The sequence below is a fragment of the Schistosoma haematobium genome, chromosome 1 (genome assembly GCF_000699445.3).
Source record: "Schistosoma haematobium chromosome 1, whole genome shotgun sequence".
Classification (NCBI taxonomy): Eukaryota; Metazoa; Platyhelminthes; class Trematoda; order Strigeidida; family Schistosomatidae; genus Schistosoma; species Schistosoma haematobium.
Window position 1 is genome coordinate 67723873 of NC_067196.1, and position 25251 is coordinate 67749123.

At 31.5% G+C, this 25251-nt stretch overlaps 1 protein-coding gene across 2 annotated transcripts in view; it reads right to left on the reverse strand.

Annotated features, from left to right (window-relative positions):
- Window positions 1-1013: 1013 nt before the first annotated feature.
- Window positions 1014-25251, reverse strand: part of MS3_00001939 (uncharacterized protein) — a 69625-nt gene continuing 45387 nt past the window's right edge. The window contains exons 16-25 of one of the 2 annotated variants that reach the window (XM_051209459.1): window positions 23770-24218; window positions 22424-22690; window positions 19894-20057; window positions 18845-19066; window positions 16339-16557; window positions 14474-14677; window positions 11193-11471; window positions 6029-6208; window positions 4197-4217; window positions 1014-1777 (exon numbers count right to left, since the gene is read on the reverse strand). In XM_051209459.1, the coding sequence (XP_051074917.1) occupies window positions 1484-1777; window positions 4197-4217; window positions 6029-6208; window positions 11193-11471; window positions 14474-14677; window positions 16339-16557; window positions 18845-19066; window positions 19894-20057; window positions 22424-22690; window positions 23770-24218 (2299 nt within the window). In that variant the 3' untranslated portion in view covers window positions 1014-1483. The remainder of the gene's footprint in view (window positions 1778-4196; window positions 4218-6028; window positions 6209-11192; window positions 11472-14473; window positions 14678-16338; window positions 16558-18844; window positions 19067-19893; window positions 20058-22423; window positions 22691-23769; window positions 24219-25251) is intronic. The other variant, XM_051209460.1, reaches the window with a different exon arrangement.

The window sequence follows — 25251 nt, forward strand, 5'->3', positions numbered from 1 at the left end:
AATTAGTTTTATTCTATCCATCATTTAGAGGCACTCTGAAGCCTACAAAAGTTATTCAATATCATAGATAAACAAAACATCCAATCATGAATGTGACAGGAATTTTAAATACTACAATAAGTCAATGAGAAGTCAGTCAGTTAAATGCGACGTAGAACGTGGTACGTATGTACACCCGTTGTCATACTCCGTTAGCTCAGAGATGAATTTATTGGATTAAACCATACAGTGGTAGAGGTTTTAACAGTAGTAATAGAAAAGACTAGGCATCGAGCCTTCAGATATATGAATTGAATAGTATCCTTCGCTGTAGTCTTTTTGACTCCATGCCTAAGTAAATTAGGTTTTACATAAGCTATCAGATTTTATCGTGATATAACGGAATAAACGAGGAAATCACATTTTCTTAACTCACTGTGATTCTTGTTCAAAATTACTTCCTTTTTTAGTTCAATAATATAATTAACTAATATTTGTTTTATTTTCGTTATGATATATTGTACAGTATAACTTTGATTTACTTCAGTGTGATGTTTATTCTAGATAAGCTATTGTTTGTATAAAATTAACCTGAACTATGTTCGATACATAAATGAGTGTATTTTCCACAAGAGTCATCTTGTTTTCGATGTTCTTAATTGTAGTTGTTCCTCGTTTTCAAGTGTAAGTAATGGGTGACAGATATAACAGATTAGTTTATCGTAAGCTAAAACTGGTATGCTCCCATAGATTCTTTACAAACAGTCAATTTTGAATGAGATAAACGATTCTTTCAAGAATTCTAAAGCATACATTGTTCTAATTTACATGTACGGTGAATAACCATATACGAATTACTATTTCTTATACCTAGTTGAAAGCTATAAATATACTTGATAAACAATTTTTAAAGTATATTCACTACTGTGAAAAAATTAAGAGTATTTAAATGTATATATATTTATTAGTATACTTTATAATTATTTTGTTACATATTATACTTATGAACAATATAATTATATATTTATATTTAATGATGATTGTGATCTGATTATCATTTGTAGTATTTCTTGAATTTATCATTCTATATTTTTTTTGGATTGTAAGTTTGCATGAAATCAAATTTGAAAGAAAGGAATACTATTGTTCCGCATTTTTAATAATTAGTAATTTCTCAATCATTTTTTTTCTTCTCAAAAAGAATTGGAAATCTAAATAATATGTATAAAGTAATTTAGAAGTGAATTTGCATGTTTCTTAAAATAAACACATACGAAAACCTAATAATATGAATACACAAAAAAGGATATACTCCAAGAGACGAAGAAAGTTTACACATTAGGACAAAAAATGAGATAAATAATCCTTGTTTTGTTTTGTTTTTTTCTTTTTAATTTTATGATTGAGTTGATCCCTGATGAACATTGTTTACCTAGTTTTAAAATTTAACATTGTATTATGTTCATAAAGTCTATGACAGATATTTTTTTATCAGGTAAATTAATTATCGTCTTGGAAGTCTATTTGGTCGACTACTTGTTAAATATTTTGATCCTGCTGTATTGCGAATTTCTGTATTTCCGTTATCTGTTAGCCGACGTATATCACCGCTTGATAATGATGCTTTCAATGATAAATCACCTTGTCCTCCAGATTTGCGTTCTATTGAACGTCGGTTAGTAGATGATGTATTCAATGGAATTTCAGGGCGAATAGTTGTTGGAAATTTATTTGGATTATTTATTAATTGCTGTGGTCTATTTGCTTCTACTATCAATTGATCTTTAAGTGAGGCTAGCTGAAAAAACGAATGTATAAATGAAAATTTAAGAAAAGTATAAATTCAATTTTCGAACAAGAAGATTTCTCAACCGAATTAACCAAATGAAACATCAGCTTTTACATTCTAAAACTAAAACCGGATCAGAATGTAAATATGATTGTTATTATTATAAAATGGGTAGAAATTTAATAGTTAACCCGTCTGTTTCCGAAGTAGCAGATACTCGATTCAAATTCCAAAATATATGTCAGCACGACTGTGGATACACTTAACCAACGAGTCCAACATAGGACCAAATTCTTCTTAATTCTTCGTCACTAAATACTAACCGATGTCATTTTCATCTATTCCTAACTAACTAATTCTTGGAGTTCTAGGGATAAGCCGTGACCAGTAGAGTTTAACCATGTCGGTTGTGAGGCAGTTACCGAAGACAACGAAAGATGGTCACTCAACATCTTGGGTTGGTTGAAGTTAGACATTGGCACCATTGGATGCCGGCTCAGTTGTCTAGAAATTAGGCGTTCACGCGCGAGGTCGAAGGTCTTAGGTTCGAATCCCGCGTACGTGGTCATGGATGCTCACTAATCAGAAGTTCTATACTAGGACGAAACGGCCGTACAGTGCTTCCAGATTTCCAATTCGTGATCTAACATTGGTCGGCACGTGATCTCAATCCCAATTATTATGGTGATTAAATTTCAATTTACAATTTTTTCGATATTATGCAAATCAACTACCTGAAATACAACTTTTAAAAAGTGTCAAGTTCAGTAACTAAAAAAAACAGAATGTAAATATTATTTTTATTGTCATTATAAAATGCAATAATAAGTCTTTGAGATGGTTAAGAAGTTAATTGGAGTTTTAGTAAGGGAAAAAGCAGTTCCATATGTATTTAGATTTGTTTTTAAATCAGAAAACTTTAAGAATATTTGAATAATGGCAAGATTCTGTATATTTTCTTGAAGGAAATGAACTTCGATTTTATACACTTAGATAAATTATTCAAGTTAGAGAATATATTACAGACTATTATTGCAGATTATAAAATTACGAATAAGTGAAGAAGGATAGATTTTGCATTTGACCATTTCGATTTTCTTAGACGAGGATATTCAACTTCAATTTCAAATGTATTAATCTGTAAACAACAGATTCTATCTGAATTTTTTATCTGTTCGGGCAAATAGTTTCTGTTTTCTATTACCGTATTTCTCTAAACTTGAAATGCTTACTTGTTTCATTTTATTTCTAATTAAATTTGGGCATCAGTGTTCCGAACAAAATCTAATTAAACTGTTGTATGTAAACAAGTGTGTAAAATTTATAGTTTCGAGGTTATTTTGTTGTAAATTTTATGAATATGTTATCTAGAAAAATTTTATGACTGTACTCAATGTAATTATTCAAGCAACATTTTTTTAATTATTCGGGATATTAGATGGTGGGATAAAATATTTTTTTAGTTTTATCTAGATGTTAATCTGCAGTAGTATTGCTAAACGATGAATATTTCTCAATCCATCTATTTCATTCAAGATCTTCAGAATAAATCCTTCATAAATGAATTCTACAGAATAATCCAAAGTTCTAGATCAACAGTGAATTCTTAAAGTTATTCAATATGATCCACTGTTTTCAATTAAGTTAATCTTAAAATCTTTCATTTTATGGTTAACTTCATTATACATATAAACTAGGCCCAGTCTTAAAAGTTAACTTAAAAAATAAACGAAAAAATATCACTTGATAGTTATCAATGCCAAGGTTGAACTTGATATTTTCAAATAAATTGAGCATTAGGTAGGAAGTTAATTATTTATTTACTTACTCTGAAGAAGTGGCTTACATTGAGTCACTAAACTTCTGAAATACAATTTTTCTACTCACTGCGATATAACAAAAAATATATTTCCTACAAAAATATCACTTATTTGAAATAAGTTATCGTGATCTCTTAACTCTATCTTAAACTTAAGTTCATCTTATGAAGGTAACATTTTATTTAAAGCAATATAAGTATGATAACTGGATCTTTCGTTATTATTAATAAAAATTGAAAACTTTATTAATGTAGAATTCCATATTGATATAGATAAGAAAATACAGCGTTATACAATAGTACTTAGTGAATCAATTTTTAGAAAAAGACAACTATATGAAATCATACTATATTGTTTAGTCAGTTTTAATGTAAATGTTTGTGAAAAATGCATATATGAGCAAGTGCATAATAAAAATAAATATTTTTAGCAACTTCGATTACTATAATGATAGGAATATATGTATGAAAGTGTTTTACGAATTAATTAGTGTTACATTAATATATTGTGCATAGATAACGACTCCAACATGTAGGTTTGTCTTATTTAAGACAATGAACACATTTTAAATTGATTGAACAAAATGAAACAAATTAGCTTTAACCTACCTTAACTTTTAACTGTACAACCTTTAAAAGAAAAAGATTTGTGATTCTATGTGTTTAGGTATAGCTTTAAAAATATGATAACTATCATCATTCGGAATAAAATTTCAGAAGATTGAAGTATGTATAGAATTAGTGAGTGAAATGTAACAGGATCTCATTAAAAATCTAGATATAATCGATGCTATATCGCGAATTGATTGAAACTGGAAGTGTGTATCAGTGGGAGCAGACCCAGTGGTTCTAACAGTTCGCCGCTAGTTCTGAGATCCTTAGACTGACCACTAGTGGGATCGTGGGTGCACAATGCTAAGGAGCCCCATACTAAGACTATACAGCTATCCAGTGGACTCTCATTTCTAATGATACTCCAACTGAGACCAGTTTCTGGCGAATATTACTAACAGATCAAGTTAAACTTTAAAAAATCTCATTCATCTAAATGATGTAAGTGTTCATTTTTGATTAAATTAGAATCTATCAAATAAAGTCTCATAGTTATGACCTCTACATACTAAGCTACATCTACATCTGATGTGCTAATTTTTTTCTAGTTATTCAGTTGGATCGAAATTATGTAAATAAGTCTTTATTCAGAGATTAATAACTTTTTTATATTCTCTTTAATGAAATGAACAGTCATCTGACAACATATAAGAAAGAGATTACACACCAGATTTTATCATAAAATCAAAACTCGACCAACAGAGATTGAACATATTAATCCAAAAAAACATACTTTAAATTTTAATAAGCCTAACAATAAGATGACGGTTGGCAGTAGTATTTCTTCGGAATATTTCTTTTGGAAATTTCTGTATTTTAATGGCTCAACTCTTTACATATTTTCAAAGATAATATTTTCTCATTACACCTTAGTAGTTAGCATCATTTATTTTGTAAGAAATTATTTTTAGGACCAATTAACTTAGAGATTTATTAACAAGTGTTTTAAATCCCATAAATTAGATTACATATGTCGACTATTGAGATACAAATTCTAAAATGTATATGTATTTCAGCTCCAGAAGTATTCTTTTAGTGAATTCAATGATATCTGGTAGTGAAATTTGAGTGATTTTTCAAGTTCAAGTTTCTACATAGTTTACTCATATTCTGTCAGATGCGCTCAGAAATATGCTTTAAATGTGCACATTAATCGTTAGACATTGATGTTAGTAATATATTCATGAATTTGATTAGGTAAACACTGTCATTTTGTTTAATACAAGTGAATATATGAAAGCTTTAGTAAGACATTGTCGTTGTTGATTCAAATTTGTAAATCCAGTAGGTGAACAGTAGTATTTTGGCAGCGTGATTTTTTAATACATTAGTATCGCGTATATACAATATCTAAATGATAATGCTAATTAACGCAACTTAGAAGGTTAATGTATGAGAAAGCAAACCAAATTCCTCAATTCGCGAACATTTTTACGATCAAATTTGCAAATCCTAAGAATAAAAAACTACTTATTAAATTCATTTCAAAGGGTAAAGTCGATTTGATTATTTTAATGAAACTAGCTGCTGGTGAAAATATGAGTTCTTAAAAAGTGATAATAAACTTTAAGCAATCAGGAGAAGTTATAAAAATATTTTATACTAAGAAAGTGACACTAAGTTAATTAGTAACAAAATTATCAAATATATTCATAATGATAATGTTATTTTCATAAAGTGATAGCCACGGTAAGTTACACATAGATTTGTTGCATGAATTTTTCTACAGATTGATAATTTTAAATGACTGTTAAGTATATTATCACCAGCAATGTAATATCTTTCTGCTTGAAGGATAATTTGGGAAAACTGTCTATTTCAATACTTACTTGATCTTCCAAAGCTCTAACACGCTGTTTGTGGGCGCGTTCGCGTGCTTCAAGTGCACGTTCAGCTTGAGCTTTGCCACAGCGCAGTCTTTCTAGTTCCAATTCACTTTCTGCTCGATGTCTACTTGCTAGTTCATTTAGGTGTTTAGCATGAGCTTGTTCCATCTCAACCAATTTGGACTACAATTTAAATAGAAGCGTTAAGAGCAATAGTAATAAATTAATGAAATATACTTTTTCTACCTGTTTTATAAATTATCTACAGATAAATACTATCTGTGTATAGTTGAAGTTAAATTCTGTTTTAGGATTAACTGAGTAGGTTAATTGTTTGATATAATTAACTTATTCGGTAGCACAGTTTAAGTTAAAGCTATTATGTTATAATCTATATATGAATCATTTCTTTAAAATGGCTAGTGAATTTTATTCCTTAATCTGATCTTTATCATATGTATTTGGTCATTTGATGAAGAGTTGAATTTAAATTGTTCTGTACCATAAATCTAAAGAACAGTATAACGATTCTTCAATCGAATAAATGAAATATGGCTAACACTGGGATCTAGAATGCATATATGGCTAGCTGATGAATTGTAACAAGACTAAACCCGCGTCGAGAATTGCCCTGATAGCCATATTTTATTTACCCTATGAAAACTTCCGACATAATGGCTACATATATTGAGGCAATCCACACATAGGACGCACATATGCCAACTAAAACTGATCGAAATTCGGTAAACTAACAGATAAAGTTATATCGATTTTTATCAGTGAGCGAGGCGACGATGAGGTTTGTCCCTTAATAAATTATTTGTATTTAATAATATTTCAAACAAAACTAAATCATAACCATTACTGTTGAATAATTAATAACGTATTCGGAATGTAGAGAATCCAATCTAAGTAATGATGCAGTTATCGATTTTGTGAAATATATGAAATCAACCTGATTAAATTTTAGCTACTCGTATAACAAGAAGGATATGACACTAAAAAGGAAAATTATATTTGTAAAAACCTCAGCGATTCAACTTTCAGATTTCTATAAATATAATTTTCCTCTTTAAAGTCTTGCATTAACTTGGCGCCTAATGTTAAACTATTTGTTCAAATTTAGATGTAAATTCTTATAAGTAAGGATTTTTAACTTTGCAATTACCGGTCTTTCATGAAGATCTTTCCATATTAGAATATTCTTGTTATTTGATATCAAGTAAGAAGAACTACCAAAAGATTAACGTAACTTCTGCATTTTAAGTTGACAAAAACCATGAAAAATGTGTACCATAGTATGTTTTTCGTGAACGCTTAACGCTACACATATAACAAATAAATTTTACAGATTCAATCAAAGGATTTGTAGTGGAATATCTTCGATATAATTCTTAAGGACGACGGTGTATAAATTTCAGAAGACAATACGAAGCGTTGACTACAGTTTATTATTGTACAGCGCCGATTACAAAGCCAGAAGTACACAAAAAGAATACGAACAGAATGCGAATGTGAGCGAATTATTCGAATTTAAGAATGACATATATATAAGAAAGCGAATCAGTCATCGTGTGATTTAAGCGACAAACATTTAAGCTAGTAAGAGGGATGTGTGTAGGGTATAACACGTAATTCAGCATACAGATCCTACAGATATGATAATATTTATAGATATAGGCAAATCGTTATTGTTTGAACGACACTGTCTGTTAAGTCAGTTTAATAACTTAATGAAACTAAACGAATAAAGACTCAAGTGTAGGTGAGGTGCTTTAGATTCACTAAGTGATGGCTAGATAAGCTCTTTAGCGAATAATGCAGATGATGGTTTCGAAAATACCTTAAGTCTTTTCACGATTATGCATAGGTTTTATTATCAAAAGGAATAAAAATAAACGTTCATACACAGTAATCATACATGTACACAATTTCTAATCCCTTTTCCACCTAAAACCTGACATTATTGCCATTGAAACAATACTAGAGGACTGTGGAATCGGAAAATCGATCGGTACAGTCAGAGCATATCATTACTTACTTACTTGGGCCTGTTACCTCTCGTGGAGGAGTATAGGCCGTCCACCAGCATTCTCCATCCAACCCTATCCTCGGCAATCCTTTCCAGTTGCTATTCATCCTTTTCATATTTGCTTCTATTTCCCGACGTAGTGTGTTCTTCGGCCTTTCTCTTTTCCGTCTCCCTTCAGGATTCCAAGTGAGGGCATGCCTCGTGATGCAGTTTGGTGATTTCCTTAATGTATGTCCCATCCACTTCCAGTGTCTCTTCTTAATTTCCTCTTCATCTGGAAGTTGGTTTGACCTCTGTCAGATTAGGTCATTGCTGATAGTATCCGGTCAACGGACACTGAGTATCTTGTGTAGACAATTGTTTATAAATACTCATACAGTTTTGATGATATTTGTAGTAGTTCTCGAAGTTTTAGCTCCATATAGTAGGACTGTGTTGACGTTGGTATTGAAGATTGTGACTTTGATGTTGGTTTAAAGACAGTTGTTTTGAGTTCCATATGTTCTTCAGTTGTAGGAATGCGGCCTTTGCTTTGCCAATCCTCACCTTTACGTCTGTATCAGATCCTCCTTGTTCATCAATGATGCTCCCCAGGTACGTGAAAGATTCCACATCGTCCAGAGTTTCTCGATCAAGTGTGATTGGGTTGGTGTTTTCCGTGTTGTATTTGAGGATTTCGTTTGTTCCTTTGTGTATGTTGAGGCCTAATGATGCAGAGGCTGCTGCTACACTAGTTGTCTTCATCTACATTTGTTCATGTATATGGGATAGGACGGCAAGGTCATCTGCGAAGCCCAAATTGTCTAGTTGCATCCAACCTGTCCATTTTATTCTGTGCTTTCCCTAAGATATCGAGGTCTTCATAATCCAGTCGGACACCAGAAGAAAGAAGGGCGAGAGTAAGCAGCCTTGTCTGACTCCGGTCCTCACTCGAAATGCATCTTTCAGCTGTCCTCCATGCACGACTTTGTAGTGTAGTCCGTCATATGAATGCCGTACAGTGTTGGCGATTTTCCCGGCTACTCACACCATAGTGTTGAAGAAGTTCCCATAATGTTCTCCTATCCACACTGTCAAACGCCTTCTCATAGTCAGTGAAGTTGGTGTATAGTGACGAGTTACACTTGACTGATTGTTCAATAATGATCCGTAGCGTCGCGATTTCGTCTGTGCACGAACGATTCTTACGGAATCCGATCTGTTGATTTCGAAGTTGGACGTCTACTGAGCTGTTCATCCAGTTGATCAACACTCTGTTGATTAAATCATACTAAGTCTAATTTCCTGGTTCCTTTTATAAAATATCAACCATGATTTTTAGAGACTATATGATTGAAGCACGTCACATGCAAACATATAGTCTTCGCATCGTTAGTTGCTGATTACAAACTGGGAATTTCAACTTAATTTACGCTAGAGTTGTGTTACATTTTCCCAAGTTTTCAAGCTGGGATACTATAAACTTATTTTAAAAGTTAACGTAGTTCAGTTAGTTTGTATAAGTAGCGGTATAAGGACATTGTAAATGCATTACTAGTTTAAAGTGTTAGTGAAAAATAATCTCTCATCTATGAACAATTGTTATCAGATTTATTAAGCAATGATTTCGAAAAACTCATATGAAGATTTATGAAAAATAAACCAATTTTTATAAAGATATACGGTAATCCTCTTTGCAAAACTAATAATTGCCTAACTAATTAACACGTTTAGTATTTGTGACCAAAAGCAGTACTAGTGTAGTGAACGAGAACACAGACGGGTACACCCAAATGTATTTTATTAACACAAAATTACAGAATCTCATAGTAAAATCTGAAAACCATACAATACTTCATCTGCGAAATGCTAACCAATTGTCTCTAATTTGATTGTTCTTTCGCTTCCACATCAATCATTGTCTGCTCTCACTCTGTTCTCTTTGATTTTAACCTTCTGCCGCCAGATATTTCACTTTCGATTGATGATACATACTACTTATATCTGTCGACATCAGTAACACATACCACACTATCATTTCACTTCAATGTGATGAACTAGTTAAAATCATTATAATGTTAATTTTAAGAACGATTACCGTCATACTTGGTTATTGTGTGAAGGTAAAACGTACATTTCCTTATTTATATCTTATTTGTGTCTCAGGTCACTTCAGTGATGAAAAGCAGACAAATTTAATTTCATTTGTAAGAACACTTACAATCGCTCCCATTTTTTCACTGTTCTGCTTTATTCTGTGTAAATTTTGAGTGGAATTTTGTTAGTGTTGTTACTAGTTTGAGACAGTTCTTGACAAAACATTAATCTGTCAATCATGCGGTAAAAAGTCTACGGATAGTAATAGTCTTAACTTTTTTATTACATATGGCTGATGAAAAATATATTTGAAAAACCGAAATATTTTATCGCTCAACTAACTGATAAAGTGATTTTCATCAGGTAGAAACTCAGTATTTTCAATATAAATTTTTTATTAAGCTTTTGTTCTAGTTATGAATCGATTAATCATGTGAACTAGGTCTTAAAAATCATGCTCTGATTGTTTTATTACTTATACATATATACTGGAAGTCTATATAGAGTACTTTGCTTAATCGCCTTGTATTATAATTACTACTGATGAGCAAAATCTTTAACATTATATGCTATTATTGTTATCTCACGTCTATCTCTTTTTGCTGATATTGTGGCAATGTCTGTTAGTCTAATGAGCTCAAGACATTTATTAGTTAGGCACCGAATTAACCTCCCCTTATCAGTCACGTTTATTTTTATTTGTAACTGAGTTGTTGATTAAATATGTTTTCTTTTCGACAATCTTGTATACTAGTTCAGTTAAAATAACGGTATAATACAGATGTTTTCTAAAAAGTTAAGCATTTCTTATCCCGGTATGAAGATTATAATATAATTGTTTAGATTACAGGTTTTTGAACTCGTAAAATGCAAAGTGAAAATTTCGATTACTCATTTGAATGAAATCAAGAATAAGAATTAGAAATTGAAGATATTTTAACTATCTGATTAGATCATAGTAATTGCTTAAGCAATGAGAAAAACTGTAAGTTATTGCGTTTTACAGCAGATATATTTAGAGGAATAAATATTATGATAAACTAACGTGATAAAACCTACCTGTAAGAACTGAGTCTGCTTTCTTCTATTTGAATTCTCTTCTTCCAGACGTCGTAATGTTATTTCTAACTCCGTACGATCAAGATTATTCTTATTCACAATTTCTTCGTTTTGTTGTTTTTCTCTTTCGGCTTTTTCTAAATGTCGTTTAAGATTATGCCTATCTTTTTCTAGATGGGTACTTGATCTCATTAAGTGATCACGCATATTTTCAACACCTGTTAAATTGCGCTGTAAACAGGACACTCTGTCAAATAGTTCTTGTCTTTCCTTTAAAAGCTATAAAAATTGTAAATGTTACAAAAATAAATCTAATTTCTGAATTCAATGTTTATTATTATCAGAATATGATCTGTCCTGATGGTTCATTTTTAATGGTTCTACGCTTTATCCTTCGACATGTTAAACTGCAAACTTTGGTTTGAGATAGGAAAAGCATCTAAATACTCTGTTTGAATCACACAAGGTTTGTACTGTTCGAGATTCTATAATTAAAACTGTTAGATGCTGAATATTTTGGTGTTTTTTTTCTGACGTCTCTTGGTGTTCTTATAAGTTTATTAATATCGAAGAAGAGTTTAGGTGACGTATTATATAAAGAGGCTATATGTTTTTGATATGACTCAGTATTTACTTTCACTATTTATGAATGTTTGTATAATACTTATTATCCTTTTTTGTTCTTAATTATTCCTTCATGAAATTTTGAGAACGATTTTACCGTGTTGCAGAGAGTGTTGAAGTCAATTAATAAGGTACATAGTGAATCTCTCGATGTTATTATTAATATGATTGCGGACAAACGTTTGAAATTTTGGGAACTGCTGGAACGCGTTACTTTGTCGGATAATAAACATTCACTTCCTTCAGATCTTTATTCCTGTACAAACTCCAGTATGCAAGCAAAGTGAAAAACCTCTGCCATACCTTATCTATCACATCTATTATGCAACGAACAGTTTGTAAAAGCCGATTTAATAAAAAACCTATATACTTGCACATATTGATAGTTCACAGTTTTATAGATATTTATTCTTTGTTTTTACAAATATTTCACTTAACACCATATTATTTTATTTACATATTTCACGTATATGTATATATACTTTTTGTGAACAAAAAGAATAAGAAAAACTTGTTGAAATGTATACTGGGGGGAATTCCGTACTGTACTAAACATATAATACTCAATAAAGCCATTATTATTATTATTATTATTATTATTATTATTATTATTATTATTATTATTATGTAATAAGAAGGAAGACTGATCTGATTGTACTGTTCAGTGCTTTAGATTCTATTTATTTCCGATAACAAGAGCTATTTTATTTTCAACATACTATCTTAATATCTTAAATCAATTTTGCTCCTTTCAGTCGGAAGGGAAATTTATGTTTTTTGAACATAAGTAGTGTGTGATAGAAATATTATACAAAGCTGTTAGTCTCAAATAACATACATAGGCTAATCACAACTGATCATTAGTATCTTTATATCATCACTGATTTATCAATTTAAATAATAAGAAGTATAAGTCTAGGGAGCAAGTTATTGGTCAGTAATTAGATATTAATAAATAAGGTTATGAAAGCTGCATTAGAAGTTGATCTGGTAAGTGTTATTCTTAAAATAGTGATAATCACTGGCTTATCTCATTCATTCAGAACCTTTTAATATATTTGTTGGTTATCTTTTACCAACTATTATTAAGCATATAAAAATAGACCTATGTATTATTTATGATAACAATTAATGATCGAATATAGCAACAAGAATAAGTTGATAAATGAATAAAATCACAATGGGAAATGAGCTGAATTCTCACTCTTATAATGCAAAAATAGAAAGAACACCTTATGGAGCGTTACAAAGATCCGTTTACAAAAAATCATATGGAACAGTCAACTGGCAGGGTTCTGCAGCTAAGTCCTCATCAGGAGATGAATGGATTTGATGATGTCTCTTGCCTCGCAAACTCGGCGAACTTGAATCGTTGGACTCATAAAAATATTTTTTCATTAAGATTTGTTGATATAAACATAAAGCCAGAACCTTCCAGAGAATCTGAAATCTTTATACAACAGAATGTGTTCCATATTTGACATCTTCAAGGTGGTAATCGCAAACGCCAAGAAAAGAACATTCTATTACTGGAACCCTGAGTATCATTTCTCCAGTAGTTCATTATTTACCAACAAATTAGCGAACAAACAATTGCATTTAACCTTATCAATCTGTATATTGCTTCTGCTCTAATAAAGTAAGACATAATGGTCTCTCGGTAAACATTTTGTTCAAGAAGGTCCAATAACATTATATTGGATGGTAAAATAAAGTTAAGGAGTGGTTGCATGAGCACGATTATAGATCATCCTGTGAATATTCGGACTTCCAACAAAAATAGACTGATAGTTTGAAGTCCTTTAGAAAGCAGATAGAAGTCTATCGAAATTAGTGTTTCCAGCTCTGTTTTCCTGAAGCCGTTGCTGAACACACGAAGTTGCTTGAACTGTGAATTTAAAAGGTGCTTGCTTAACTTCCTGATATATATATATATATATATATATATATATATATATATATATATATATATATATATTGAACCAAATTCTCGTCTTCATAACTAAATGTATTTTCCATTTACTGTATATTATCATTTTAAATAATCCCAAAGTGGTCAGTTTTTACATAATCACACAAAAAGCATGATAAATTATTGTGGGAATCATAACCTCAATAGTCAATCAATTCGTTGAAAAAGTATCTCTCGATCAAATTTCGTTTTTAATATTTTAGTGGCAGCTACAAAATAATCTACATGCTGTGAATTTCGTACATCTTGTTTCAAATAAACTCGCCCATTTGAGAGATGATAACTGAAGTATTGGGATAAATATTAAGCTTTTTTGATTCTACTACATAAACTATGATAATAAAGTAAGGATTACCATCCAGGTTGTATACGTTATCTAACAATGACCTTAAGTTTTCATTATTATTCAAGGGATTTGTAGTTATTACTTATCGGCTTAATAAAAAAATATTTTACATTATGTAAACTGTTCGAAATATAGACATAATATGTACGGTTTTTTCGGTCAAATATTATTAAACATACTCTATTAGCATTGTGACTGTTGAAGGTAATGGAATGGTACGAGGGCGATGCATACTTATCTCATTGTGAATGATATTTTCTCCTTTATTATTCAATATATGACTTATTAATGTATACTTCTGAGATGTGTACACCTTTGTCACATTTCGTTTAAACCTACCGTTTGAAGTTGTTTATTGAGTTCTTGTTCATTTTCTTGACGTTTATCCAAAGTATTATTTGTTTGACGAACTTGATTTTCAAGCTCTCCTCGACGCAATTCAGCATCAGCCAACTCACTTTGTAATGACTGTATTCTTTCACATGACTGTTGGTTTTGATGTTTTTGTTCATGCAACACACTACGTGTATTATCTAATCGCTCCTAAATTTGAATAAATAAAAATTAAAATATGATTACTATGTAGGATGAGTTTAAATCATCCTAGGACTTTTAGATCATGCCAATTATTGTCCTCCAAATCTTTTCAGAAAACCAAATGTGTTCGAAACGATATCTAGTCAACTGAGAAATCGTGAAAAATCCCTCAAGTTTGCTTTTTTAATATTACTCGACGAAAGAATGGTTTGTTACCAACGTTATCATTTATTCCAAAATCTATTAAACCTCAAGAGTTCTCAGTAATATTTAAGTATCCCACTGTTTAATTATATAAACTAGTCTTCAAGTAAAACTTTTGATTGAATTATGACCTATTTACCTGTTCCGGTTTCAATAACTGAGTTCTGAACTTCCAATTTTTTATCACTAAAATATTATTGGTGTTTCTTACTCAACACATGGCATGGACTTTTTCAAAGCCATCTATATTATGATGCTAACAAACGGTTATTCTTTCGGCATATAATTTAGTTTTTAAACTACATGTTACTGATTGTTTTGAACAAACGTCACGAAAATATGATAGAAAAAGGGAATTACACTGAAGTTTATTAAAAATAAGTTATATTACATTATACTCATTATTTTTTGTGAACATATAGTTGGTCATTACATTGTTTTATTTCGAATTACTGTTTCTGTACGTTTCGAGTTGTATAATCTCAAAGATGGTGCCACTGTAATCAAATTTTTACTATGAATCTTAAATTGCACTTTTCTTCAATAGTGTTGGAGAAATCCAGAGTATTCCTCGAAAAAAGGTCAGAGAGGCCTTGAAAACGTACGTACGAAGTTCTACGTTGTTACTGACTGACTGACTAACATTGAATGGAAGTGTCTCAAATATATCAAGAAAGCGAAGACTTACGTGCCGCATTTCTGACTGGATGATTACCTATCCTGCTACTATGTTTAGCAGGGTTCCAGAATTTTCCATCTGAGATGCCATAAATACCCTCAATTTTCTGTACATAAATCAACCTTGGAGAAAAGCGTCTTTTCTATCGTGTTCAAGTTGTCGTGTTGACTTTAGCCTGGGTTATTAGAAGAGTGTAGTGTGTCTAGTCCTATGTCAAGCCCATATAGCTTATTCTAGCTTCTGGACAAATCGATTTATCCATCCCTCTTGAATCACGTTTTCAACTTGTTAATTATTCGTTTATCAACCCTAACTGATTTTATATGAACGTATATGTGTGTACATCTTATCCTACTCATCACATGTCTGTAGCTTATTTTTGTGTGACTATAATTATTGATTAGCGCTTGATTAAATGGACTTGGCTCACATGCCTTCTCCACCGCGCATTATTTCGTTTCACTTCATTCCTTTGATCGTCTGCTTGAATCAATGATTGTACAAAATATACGTATTCGAAATCGTTTCTCATATTTGACTTATTTTGATTCCGTTATTCACTAACGCGAGTTAAGTCGATAATTATATACGACGATAGCCAGGATGTATATTTTGACAACAGTCATTCATAGGATCTAATTGAAATCAAATATCCGGGCCACTAAAGAGCTTAGAGAATTGATCCAAGTGTTCAGTCAAAAGATTTATCAAATACGAAAAACAAACTAACTTTATGTAAATAGAAATTATGAATAGCTTAACTAATAATTATAAAAAAACAAACTTGTATTATTCGTCTGTCATGTTCTGAATTCGTTAGAGCTTTTTGTAAATGCGCTAGACGTTCTTGTAATTCTAATATGGTTTGATTATGATCTGAAAGACTTGAATTAAGTTGTTGGATTTTATCTTTGCTTGCACTTTCTAACTCTTCTGTTTTAGCTAACGCTGTACTTAAACGATCAACTGTCAGTTGTAATGACTGTGATTTCGATTCTAAATCCTGTGAAAAAAGTATCCATAAGAATATTTCAATAAAATCAGTGCTAGAGAAATAGCTGATAGTTAAAAAAATTCAGAAATTATGGCAGAATAATTTGCGAAAGCAGACCACATTCTACAAGTCAGGTAAGAAATAATATTTAAAATTATGATTATCATTATAAATAAAAGTAGTATATTTGTAATATCCCAATAAGTAGAAAAATTATGTCTGACGCTAAAATATTATGTGCGGTCAATCAAAAACAAGTCTGGGCAAGTCAGTGCTTTGTTCCTTTGTACTATTTAAACTTAGGTTGATTATAATTTGGTTACTTATTCTCTGAAGAAGTGGCTTTCACGGAGTCATGAAACGTCGAAAAATCTAATTTTTCTACTCATTGGGATATTACAAATATATATTATTTTCATTTATAACGATCTACCCAATGCTAAGTTATTTGAAATTATCAAGTCTAACCTTGGTAATGATACCTATGTCTATCATTATTAATTATATAGACTTCATGAAAATTCTTGAGAATATTAGTGCCAATGAGTGTAAAATAAGCATGAGTATGCGCTTTCGACTGCTTCCAGGTAACATCACGAAACGTTTTTATATTTCAACGAAATTATACAGCTTCAGAACGGTAAATCAAAAGCCATTGATCGACAGCTTTCAAAATTACTAAATTTACAGTAAATTATAACGTCACTTCAGTGTCCATTAAGAATATCTGTTTGCTTGAGTAGTTTGTGAAGATTCGTTACGTTTGACGATGGTCATTAATATGGATTGATATTAATTGAAAAAATGTTTGAAGATCATAGGCTACAGTATAATTGATTTGCCTTAATTTATCGGTACTAAAAAATATGCACTAGTGACTTCATACGTAATCAAATACAAGACTGATAAATCTAGATTTGAGTAGGATTTCATATATGTACCATGTTAGGAATTGGCTAAAATCTGATAATGTGGACTGTTGAGTTCCAATTCACTAAGTGTACGACTTCCAAAATGTTTCGTGCAGTCATTTAACCCGTGAGTATAATTATTTTTCTCGTCCAAAGACCTAGATAAGTTTTAAAGATATCGATAGCCATATTTCAAACTGGAAGCTCAGAACTGTGTCTATATAAATAATGCAATATTTTGAATTTAATACTGAAACGAAATTCTATAAGAGCACTGTAAATTAAAAAAAAAACACCAGTAATCTCTTTCAATGAATACTCAAATAACGTTTGTTTGGATGAAACCTCAAACATTTTCAATATATTTTATGATAAGTATTATAATTGGTATAGCTTAACAATTTTCAACAGGTAATAAAGATAAGTTTTAAATCAAAAATAAATTTTCACTAAATGTGTTTGTATCTATTGTTTATGGACTAACTTGATACTTACCAAATGAAAAGTGAGTCATTCTCTGTTTCATTTTTAGGTTAATTTAACCCATTCTGTGTTGGTTGATTATTAGCGTATGTAAAGGATATTTTAAAAGCGAATAACTAATTAATAGTTAGTTTTGTAAATAACTAATGATGACAGGTATTAAAAATCCACTTTTTACTAGTATTCTGAACAACTTGAGTCTTATAAGCACAGACGGATAGTAACTAGCAGTGGGATCCAGGACGCACGTTTCGTCCTATTTGGGACTCGTCAGCTGGATGTACCTGTCCCAGAGTGAACATCAACTCTGAGATGCAGGTGCATCCAGCTAACGAGTCCCAAATAGGACGAAACGCGCGTCCTGGATTCCGCTGCTAGTCACTATCCGTCTTTGCTTATAATGCTTGTAAGATTAATGCAATATCGAGGCAATACGCACAGTATGCACATATGCCAATAAGAGACTGATCAGGTGCAGACCTAAACATCAATGGGAAGATTCAAGTAAAACAATACCAAGTGAATTTAACTTGATTCTTAGCATTGGACGAAAATGAAATTTTTATATGTGTAAAAATACTAGAAAATTACTTCGACAATGTAGAGATAAATAAGTATGAAGATAAACGGCAGTATCAAAAGAATCTTTTCATAAATATCATCATTAAATGAAATCATCTGTAGAGTACTACGTACTCAAATAACGTATTGTACATTTTGTAATCATCAAGAGATAGGTACTGAGGATAAGGTTTTTTCAAATGTCTACATTGTTTCCAATATCATCGAACAGATAAATGAAACGATCGCGCTTTTAGAGTGTATTCCAATGCTAAGAGAAAGCAACCAAGGTGGGGTGTCAGATGTTTATATTGTATAGGGGGTTATTATGATCATCTCACCTGTATTTGTTTGCAAAGGTTTTGACATCTGTCCTCAAGCATTTGATTCTCAGCTTCCTTATCACTGATGCACATCTTGAGTCGTTGCAATTCACCTTCTAATGATCGTCTAGTTACTTCGAGTTGTGTGATGTGATTTTCAGCATCATCCAAAGCTCTTCGACTGAGACGTCGCTCCTCTTCAAAGCGTGCTCCAGTTTGACGTAAATGCATTATTTTTTCCTTAAGTTACAATCGTTTACATAAATGTAATTTAATACTAGAAGTTAAAAGTTATATGTTTTCAATATTTTCTGGTGTCTATAATGAAGCAACACTTCAAAGTAATTAGTTTAAGTAAAATAAGCATGTTCTGAGATATTGGTAAATTTGTCACTGATTTGTTGATAGTTTGTTTTAATATGTACAATCCTAAAGTTTGACTTGACTTTCTTCAGAAATCATTACATACGTGTATTAATACTGTCGTTGTCGACTTGAATTATTTACGTACATAAGTGTTTCTACTACATTCTAATTGTTGCATTAAATTTTCAGTGAATAATATAAACTTTATTTTTTTAATATTTTTAATTGCTCCAGACGACATAGTGAAATAAAATCTTGTCTTGTGTAACTGTAATCCTACAAAAGTCAATCATTTAGGTCTGTGAGAGCAATTCTGTTGTTTTGTGATAATTTGTTTTGGTTGGCATTTTTGAAAGTAAAATTACCTATATAATAATGACCTTAGACGATTTTTGTTAGTTTTTAAAATCATTAGACTGTTTGGCTGAAACGATGATATGTTTTAAGCTTCTGTGTACCGTTTTCTTTCTCTCTACTTTTGCTAAACTTCAGGAGAGATAAACTGATCTTAAAACGAGGGTAGCGTGGTTTGAATGAGTTGCTGCTGAGAATACGGCTAATGATTTTAGTGATTTACAACTCAAAATTTTCTGTTAGAAAACTTTTTGAATTTGCAAATCATTCTTATCTTCAAGCCACGTCAAATAATATTAGTACAATGATTAGCATTTGATAGAACTCTTAACCAATATATTTCATACCTGATCCTCATGTCTCTCATTTTCTATGGCAGATATCTGTCTTTCTAGTTGACTTATTTTATCTGCCATTATTTTTCTGTCACGTTCATTTTGTCGTAAGGTTTCTTCTTGAAGCATAAGAGCAGTTTGAGTAGTAGATAATCTTCCGTCTACTCCTTTCTTATCTATTTAATATTTTACAACATATGTAAGAAAGTAAAAGTATCAATAAATTAAAATTATAAATTAAAATTGACAAGCTCATTATAAACCTGTGGTAAATTATTTCGTGTTCTTTATTTTTTCAAATGCACTGTACATCTTCGTGTTTTATTTACTCAACATCAATTAACGTTTACTGGAACCGAGATTATTCATCAAAAATCGGTGCTTGACTTCGTTTTGTGTTTTTGTGAGCAGTCATAACTGCGTGGTAAAAAATATCTTTTTACGGATAACTAACTATTTCTCATTAACTTCAGCGATAATAAAAATTATTCAATCTAACTTTGTCAATAACAATCCCACATTTTTTACAATTGCACATTTTTATATCACTTTTTGGAACTTCCGAGGCATATATGACGATGTCCATATAAGATTTAATTCTACTTCATTCCTTAAAACTGGTACGATATTTCAGTAAAGCAACTACTTTGATCCGACCGACTTGAAGTATTGGCTTTGGTGACTTAAACTGCTGCTACAATGGGTTTGTATGACCTAATTACGAATTCATTTGCTGTTGAAAGTAGCTATATGCAAAACTGTATATTTGTAGAGTGAGTTTATAAAGAGATTATAGATAAATAATTCAAGAATCTAGTTGAAACTATTCAAAGTATAGCATTATTTTCATGTAGTTTATTGCATTTGATAATTTTTATTATTATTATGGTGTGTGCTACTGGTGTTGACAGATATATGAAGTATGTATGTGAAATGTCTGGCGGAAGAGGATTAAGATCAAAGAGAAGAGGATGAGAACAGACAATGATTGGTGTGGAAGCGAAAGAACAATCAAATTTGAGACAATTGGTTAGTATTTTGCAGATGAAGTATTGTATGGTTTTCAGATTTTACTATGAGATTCTGTAATTTTGTGTTAATAAGATACATTTGGGTGTACCCATCTGTGTTTTGTCGTTCACTACAATACTAGCAAAATCATTGAACAACATGGATTACGTAGAACTTGATGTAAGCTTAATTAGTTCGCCAAACAAAAGTACAAAAATTTTGGAAAGAGAGGGATGCTGGCTAGCAGTGGAATCCGGGATACACGTTTTGTTCCACTTAGGACTCGTCAGTTGGATGTACGTGGATTCCACAGTTGGTGTTCATCCCGGAGCTCTGTCCACTTCAAACGTCACCCCGTTGTCCACTTAACCACTGAGTTCAAATAGTCAATGGCTTAAGCAATGGGACGAAGTTTAATTTATATATTAGTTGTTTTAATCTTACCATTGATAGTTTTGAGTGCAATCGATCTGTTTCTTATTGGCATGTGTGCATCCCGTGCACATCGTCTCGATAATGCCACTAAATCACTTGGATTTGAAGCACAGATGGATGATGTGATGGTGTGTAAAGAGAAAGATTCTGGGTTAGAGTCCCAGAGAGAACATCAGCTCTGGATTCCAGGTACATTCAGTTGACGAGCTCCAAACAGAGCGAAACGTGTGGCGTGGGCTCCACTGTTGGCCACTATCCATCTTGGTTCATAAAGTTTGTGACTTAAGGCAATATCGAACCAATCCTCACAGGATGCACATATTTCAATAAGAATCTGATCAGTTGCAGTCCTTAATTATCAATGGTAAGAGTCAAGCAGTCAATGTATATATGAATTAAAAATGCGAACTCTCAAATGAAAACAACTATCTACAGATAAAAATTAAACAAAAAATTTAATATTCACGAAACAAATGCGGATCTATAAGTGGCGAGTTATGTGATGATTGTTTGATGCTTCATAATTTTTACAATGAGGAATGCACCGTCAAAATAAACTCTGAAGAATAAATGTTGTAATATTTTTTATCATCATAATTATGTAAGCGATATACCATAAACATTTTTTCGATTTGCATTATCTTGTGAAAACTATGAGACTTTTATCCATAACATGAGATATGTCCAAGGACAGTAGGCGTAACGTTTATATAAGCTTTAATTTCAGTACTACTCAGTTGGTTTATTGAATATTTGAGTGGTAGACCGACAGAAAAAGCCTTATTTTGTCAAGTCATTGAATAAAAGTATGTTTATTGGAGGTCAAATTCATTGACATTGATATTTTATGACTACATTTTATGGATGGTCTATTGATCTGTAGTTCTTCAAAAATTTGGAATAATTCCCATAAATTATCTCGTAATTTAACTGAAGGCAATTTAAAAAAACCAGTTGTATGATGACCAAGTAATTTGAAAGAATTTATTAGTTTTTATAATTACTTATACCTGGTATTCTGTTGCAAAAAAGAGTGCAAAGAGTACATAACAAAAGTGGTAATTATCGCTAGAAAATTTATTAAGCTCTTAATTACCTGCTTCAGCTTCACACAAAGCCTGCTGAAGTTGGTGAAGTCTTCGAGCCCACTGTTCAGTCTGTTCAGCTTGTTCGTTTAATCGAGAATGAAGAGATGTGATTTGTGCCTGTGCATCTTCATAATCTCGTTTTACTGAGGAATATTTCTGTACAAAGTCGCGTAAAGCCAAACGAACTGCTTCAGGATCTAGGTCAGATGCATTGAACGATCCATCACTAGGATATACTCTTGATACGTTAGATAATTTAGAATCACTAACACCATCTAAAATAGGAATCATAAGTACAAATATAGGAAGGCCAAATAATATTCACCAACTTCCACAATTTATTTTAAATAAAAACAGAGTTTTGCCTCAAAATTGAATTCAATTAACTAATGTTCTCGATCAGAATGCTCATGATATTTTCCTAATGTAAACGAAGAATAAACTGAAGAAAATTCAATTTATGCTCCTTCAAAAAAGCATATTTAAAGGTTACCAAAGTATTTCTATGAACTTTATCAAAGAAAACTTATTGCTGCGTGATTTAAATAAGACGTTGAATTTGGTCCTTATTAAATCGACCCAACATAAGATAAAATAACCACACATTAATATTTGTTAACGTCGGCTGAACTTCGTGAGTAACGTCACCAACAAATATTTTGTAACGAGATAAGACCAATATAGTGTCTAACTTAGTCATCTCTCTTGGACGCAGTATTGATATAGTCGAACTAATTGATCGGAACAATATTCTAACTGAAGAGCTTTTACTGAGGACATATGTATTATTTACTAACTAGCATTAAAAGTAGCTAAATGCTTTGGTATATTAAGTCGACTTGCGCCAATCAGACCAAAAATGTTATATCTATATATGTTTATATGGGAAGATCATTCATAATTTATTCAGCATATAATTCTTTATCAGTAATAAGTGTTCAACTCCTCTTAAATTTTTATTTAAACACAGTAAGCAACTTGACAGCTGTTTAAATAAATTACGAAGATGCTTTCGAGATTCCGCAGTAGCGTAATCCAGGACGTGACGTCTATCCTACTTCGGATTTAGTGGGTTATGCATATAACGAAAGCGACCAATTTTGTCATTGGAGAGGAGTGAAGGTTATGCATTAGCTAATGTTGATAATATTGATGCATCCGTTCAAGGTCTCTATATCCTAACAGAGGTTAAGTGATTCTTTCCTAGATGTTAACAGCGAAAAATAACCATAAATTAATAATAAGTTAAAATATTTCAGTCCGTATTATCGATTTAGTATCTGTAGAGTAGGGAAATTTTATAAGGGTGTTTAAATAGTTATGAAAAATGATACTTTAGAAGATATATCCTTACCTTTTACAGGGGAGTTATCACGACTATTTATTGGACTTGTTCCTGTTCTTAGTTTACGAACAGGTGAAACGGAAGTTGAATCTCTGATTCTTGATGGAGTTTTCGATCGATGGCGACCTTGATTATAGCCAATAAGCCTACGAAGTGAACTATGTATACATGCCAGCTTATATGCAAAATCTCTTCGTATTGATTCACTTTTTGCCAACTGAGCTTCCAAAGTACTCACGCGACCCTCAGCTCCACTTAAAGCCAATCTTACTTCCGCCAAGTCATTACTCAGAGCCTCAGCGGTCGCTTCCAATTGATTTATTGTGTCCGTTAGACGACGATATTCGCAGTTTGCATGATCTGCTGCTTGTTTGTATTCTCGTTCTCTACTTGATAATAGCTCTTGTAGATCACATATTCTTCTTTCACTAGTGGATAACTCTTTCCGTAGCTTAGATCTATATTGAACAAATAATCATTTTTACCACTTAAGAACTAAAACATCATAAAGTATTAGAATTATGGAGTCTTTCTTTCAAATGAATAACTTTAAGTTCGTTCATAATAAGAAAGATTTATAGAAACGACTTTTCGCTAGAATGATGCTGAGAGAGACTAAAGCTTTAAAAAATCATGACGGAATAATTTTATACCATTTCGGATTTAGGAAAACAAGGATTCTATTAAAATATATATAGCTGTAGCAATTTATTTTACTGCATTGACTAATAGCTAGGTTTGAAGTTAAGGCTAGGCATTTCGTTCGTTTTGGGACTCTTCACCCGGATTTATTTGCATGCCTGTGTGTGAATGTTACTATTAGGACTAAACCCTGATTCAAACACTAGTGTTATTACTGAACTGAAACATTTTACTACTCGTCGCTTGTTTAGTTCCCATTATAGATTTGATTGTGACCTGTGAATTTTATTAAACAATTAAATAATCATGATTCCTTTATTTGTTCATTTAAAATAGAATGTATTTACTTCTGGGCAGTGATCAAATGATCTTTTACCACTGTTTTCACTGTTCTATGAATGGTAAACAGATTCTCAGGAAAAATCTCATTTTTCATTAAAAAAAAGATGATTATACAGTTTTAAATTTGGTTATTCTTGAGTGGTTTTGGTATCGCTTGAAAAGACTGATACGATAAACAAAATATCTTGTACAAGTACGAGCATACTCGACTTATCTGAACGGGAAAATGACTGATGCATTTATATTGCTTCATTTTTTATAAACGTCAAAAATGAATGCTACAATAAGATTACTCATTAAGTTTAGGAGAATGTTGGTTTATTTCATAAGGTTGTAAACTAAATTTAGTGACGCCATTGGAAAGCGCTTTCTCAAAATGTGATTTGTGTTTAATAAACATAGTTGAACTCACATGCTTAGTGTGGGGGTCAACTATTTCAGAAGTGAATTTTCTTTATTGTTTATCGTGCAAATTATTAAAATCCCTGAACCTCTACATTACTGTTC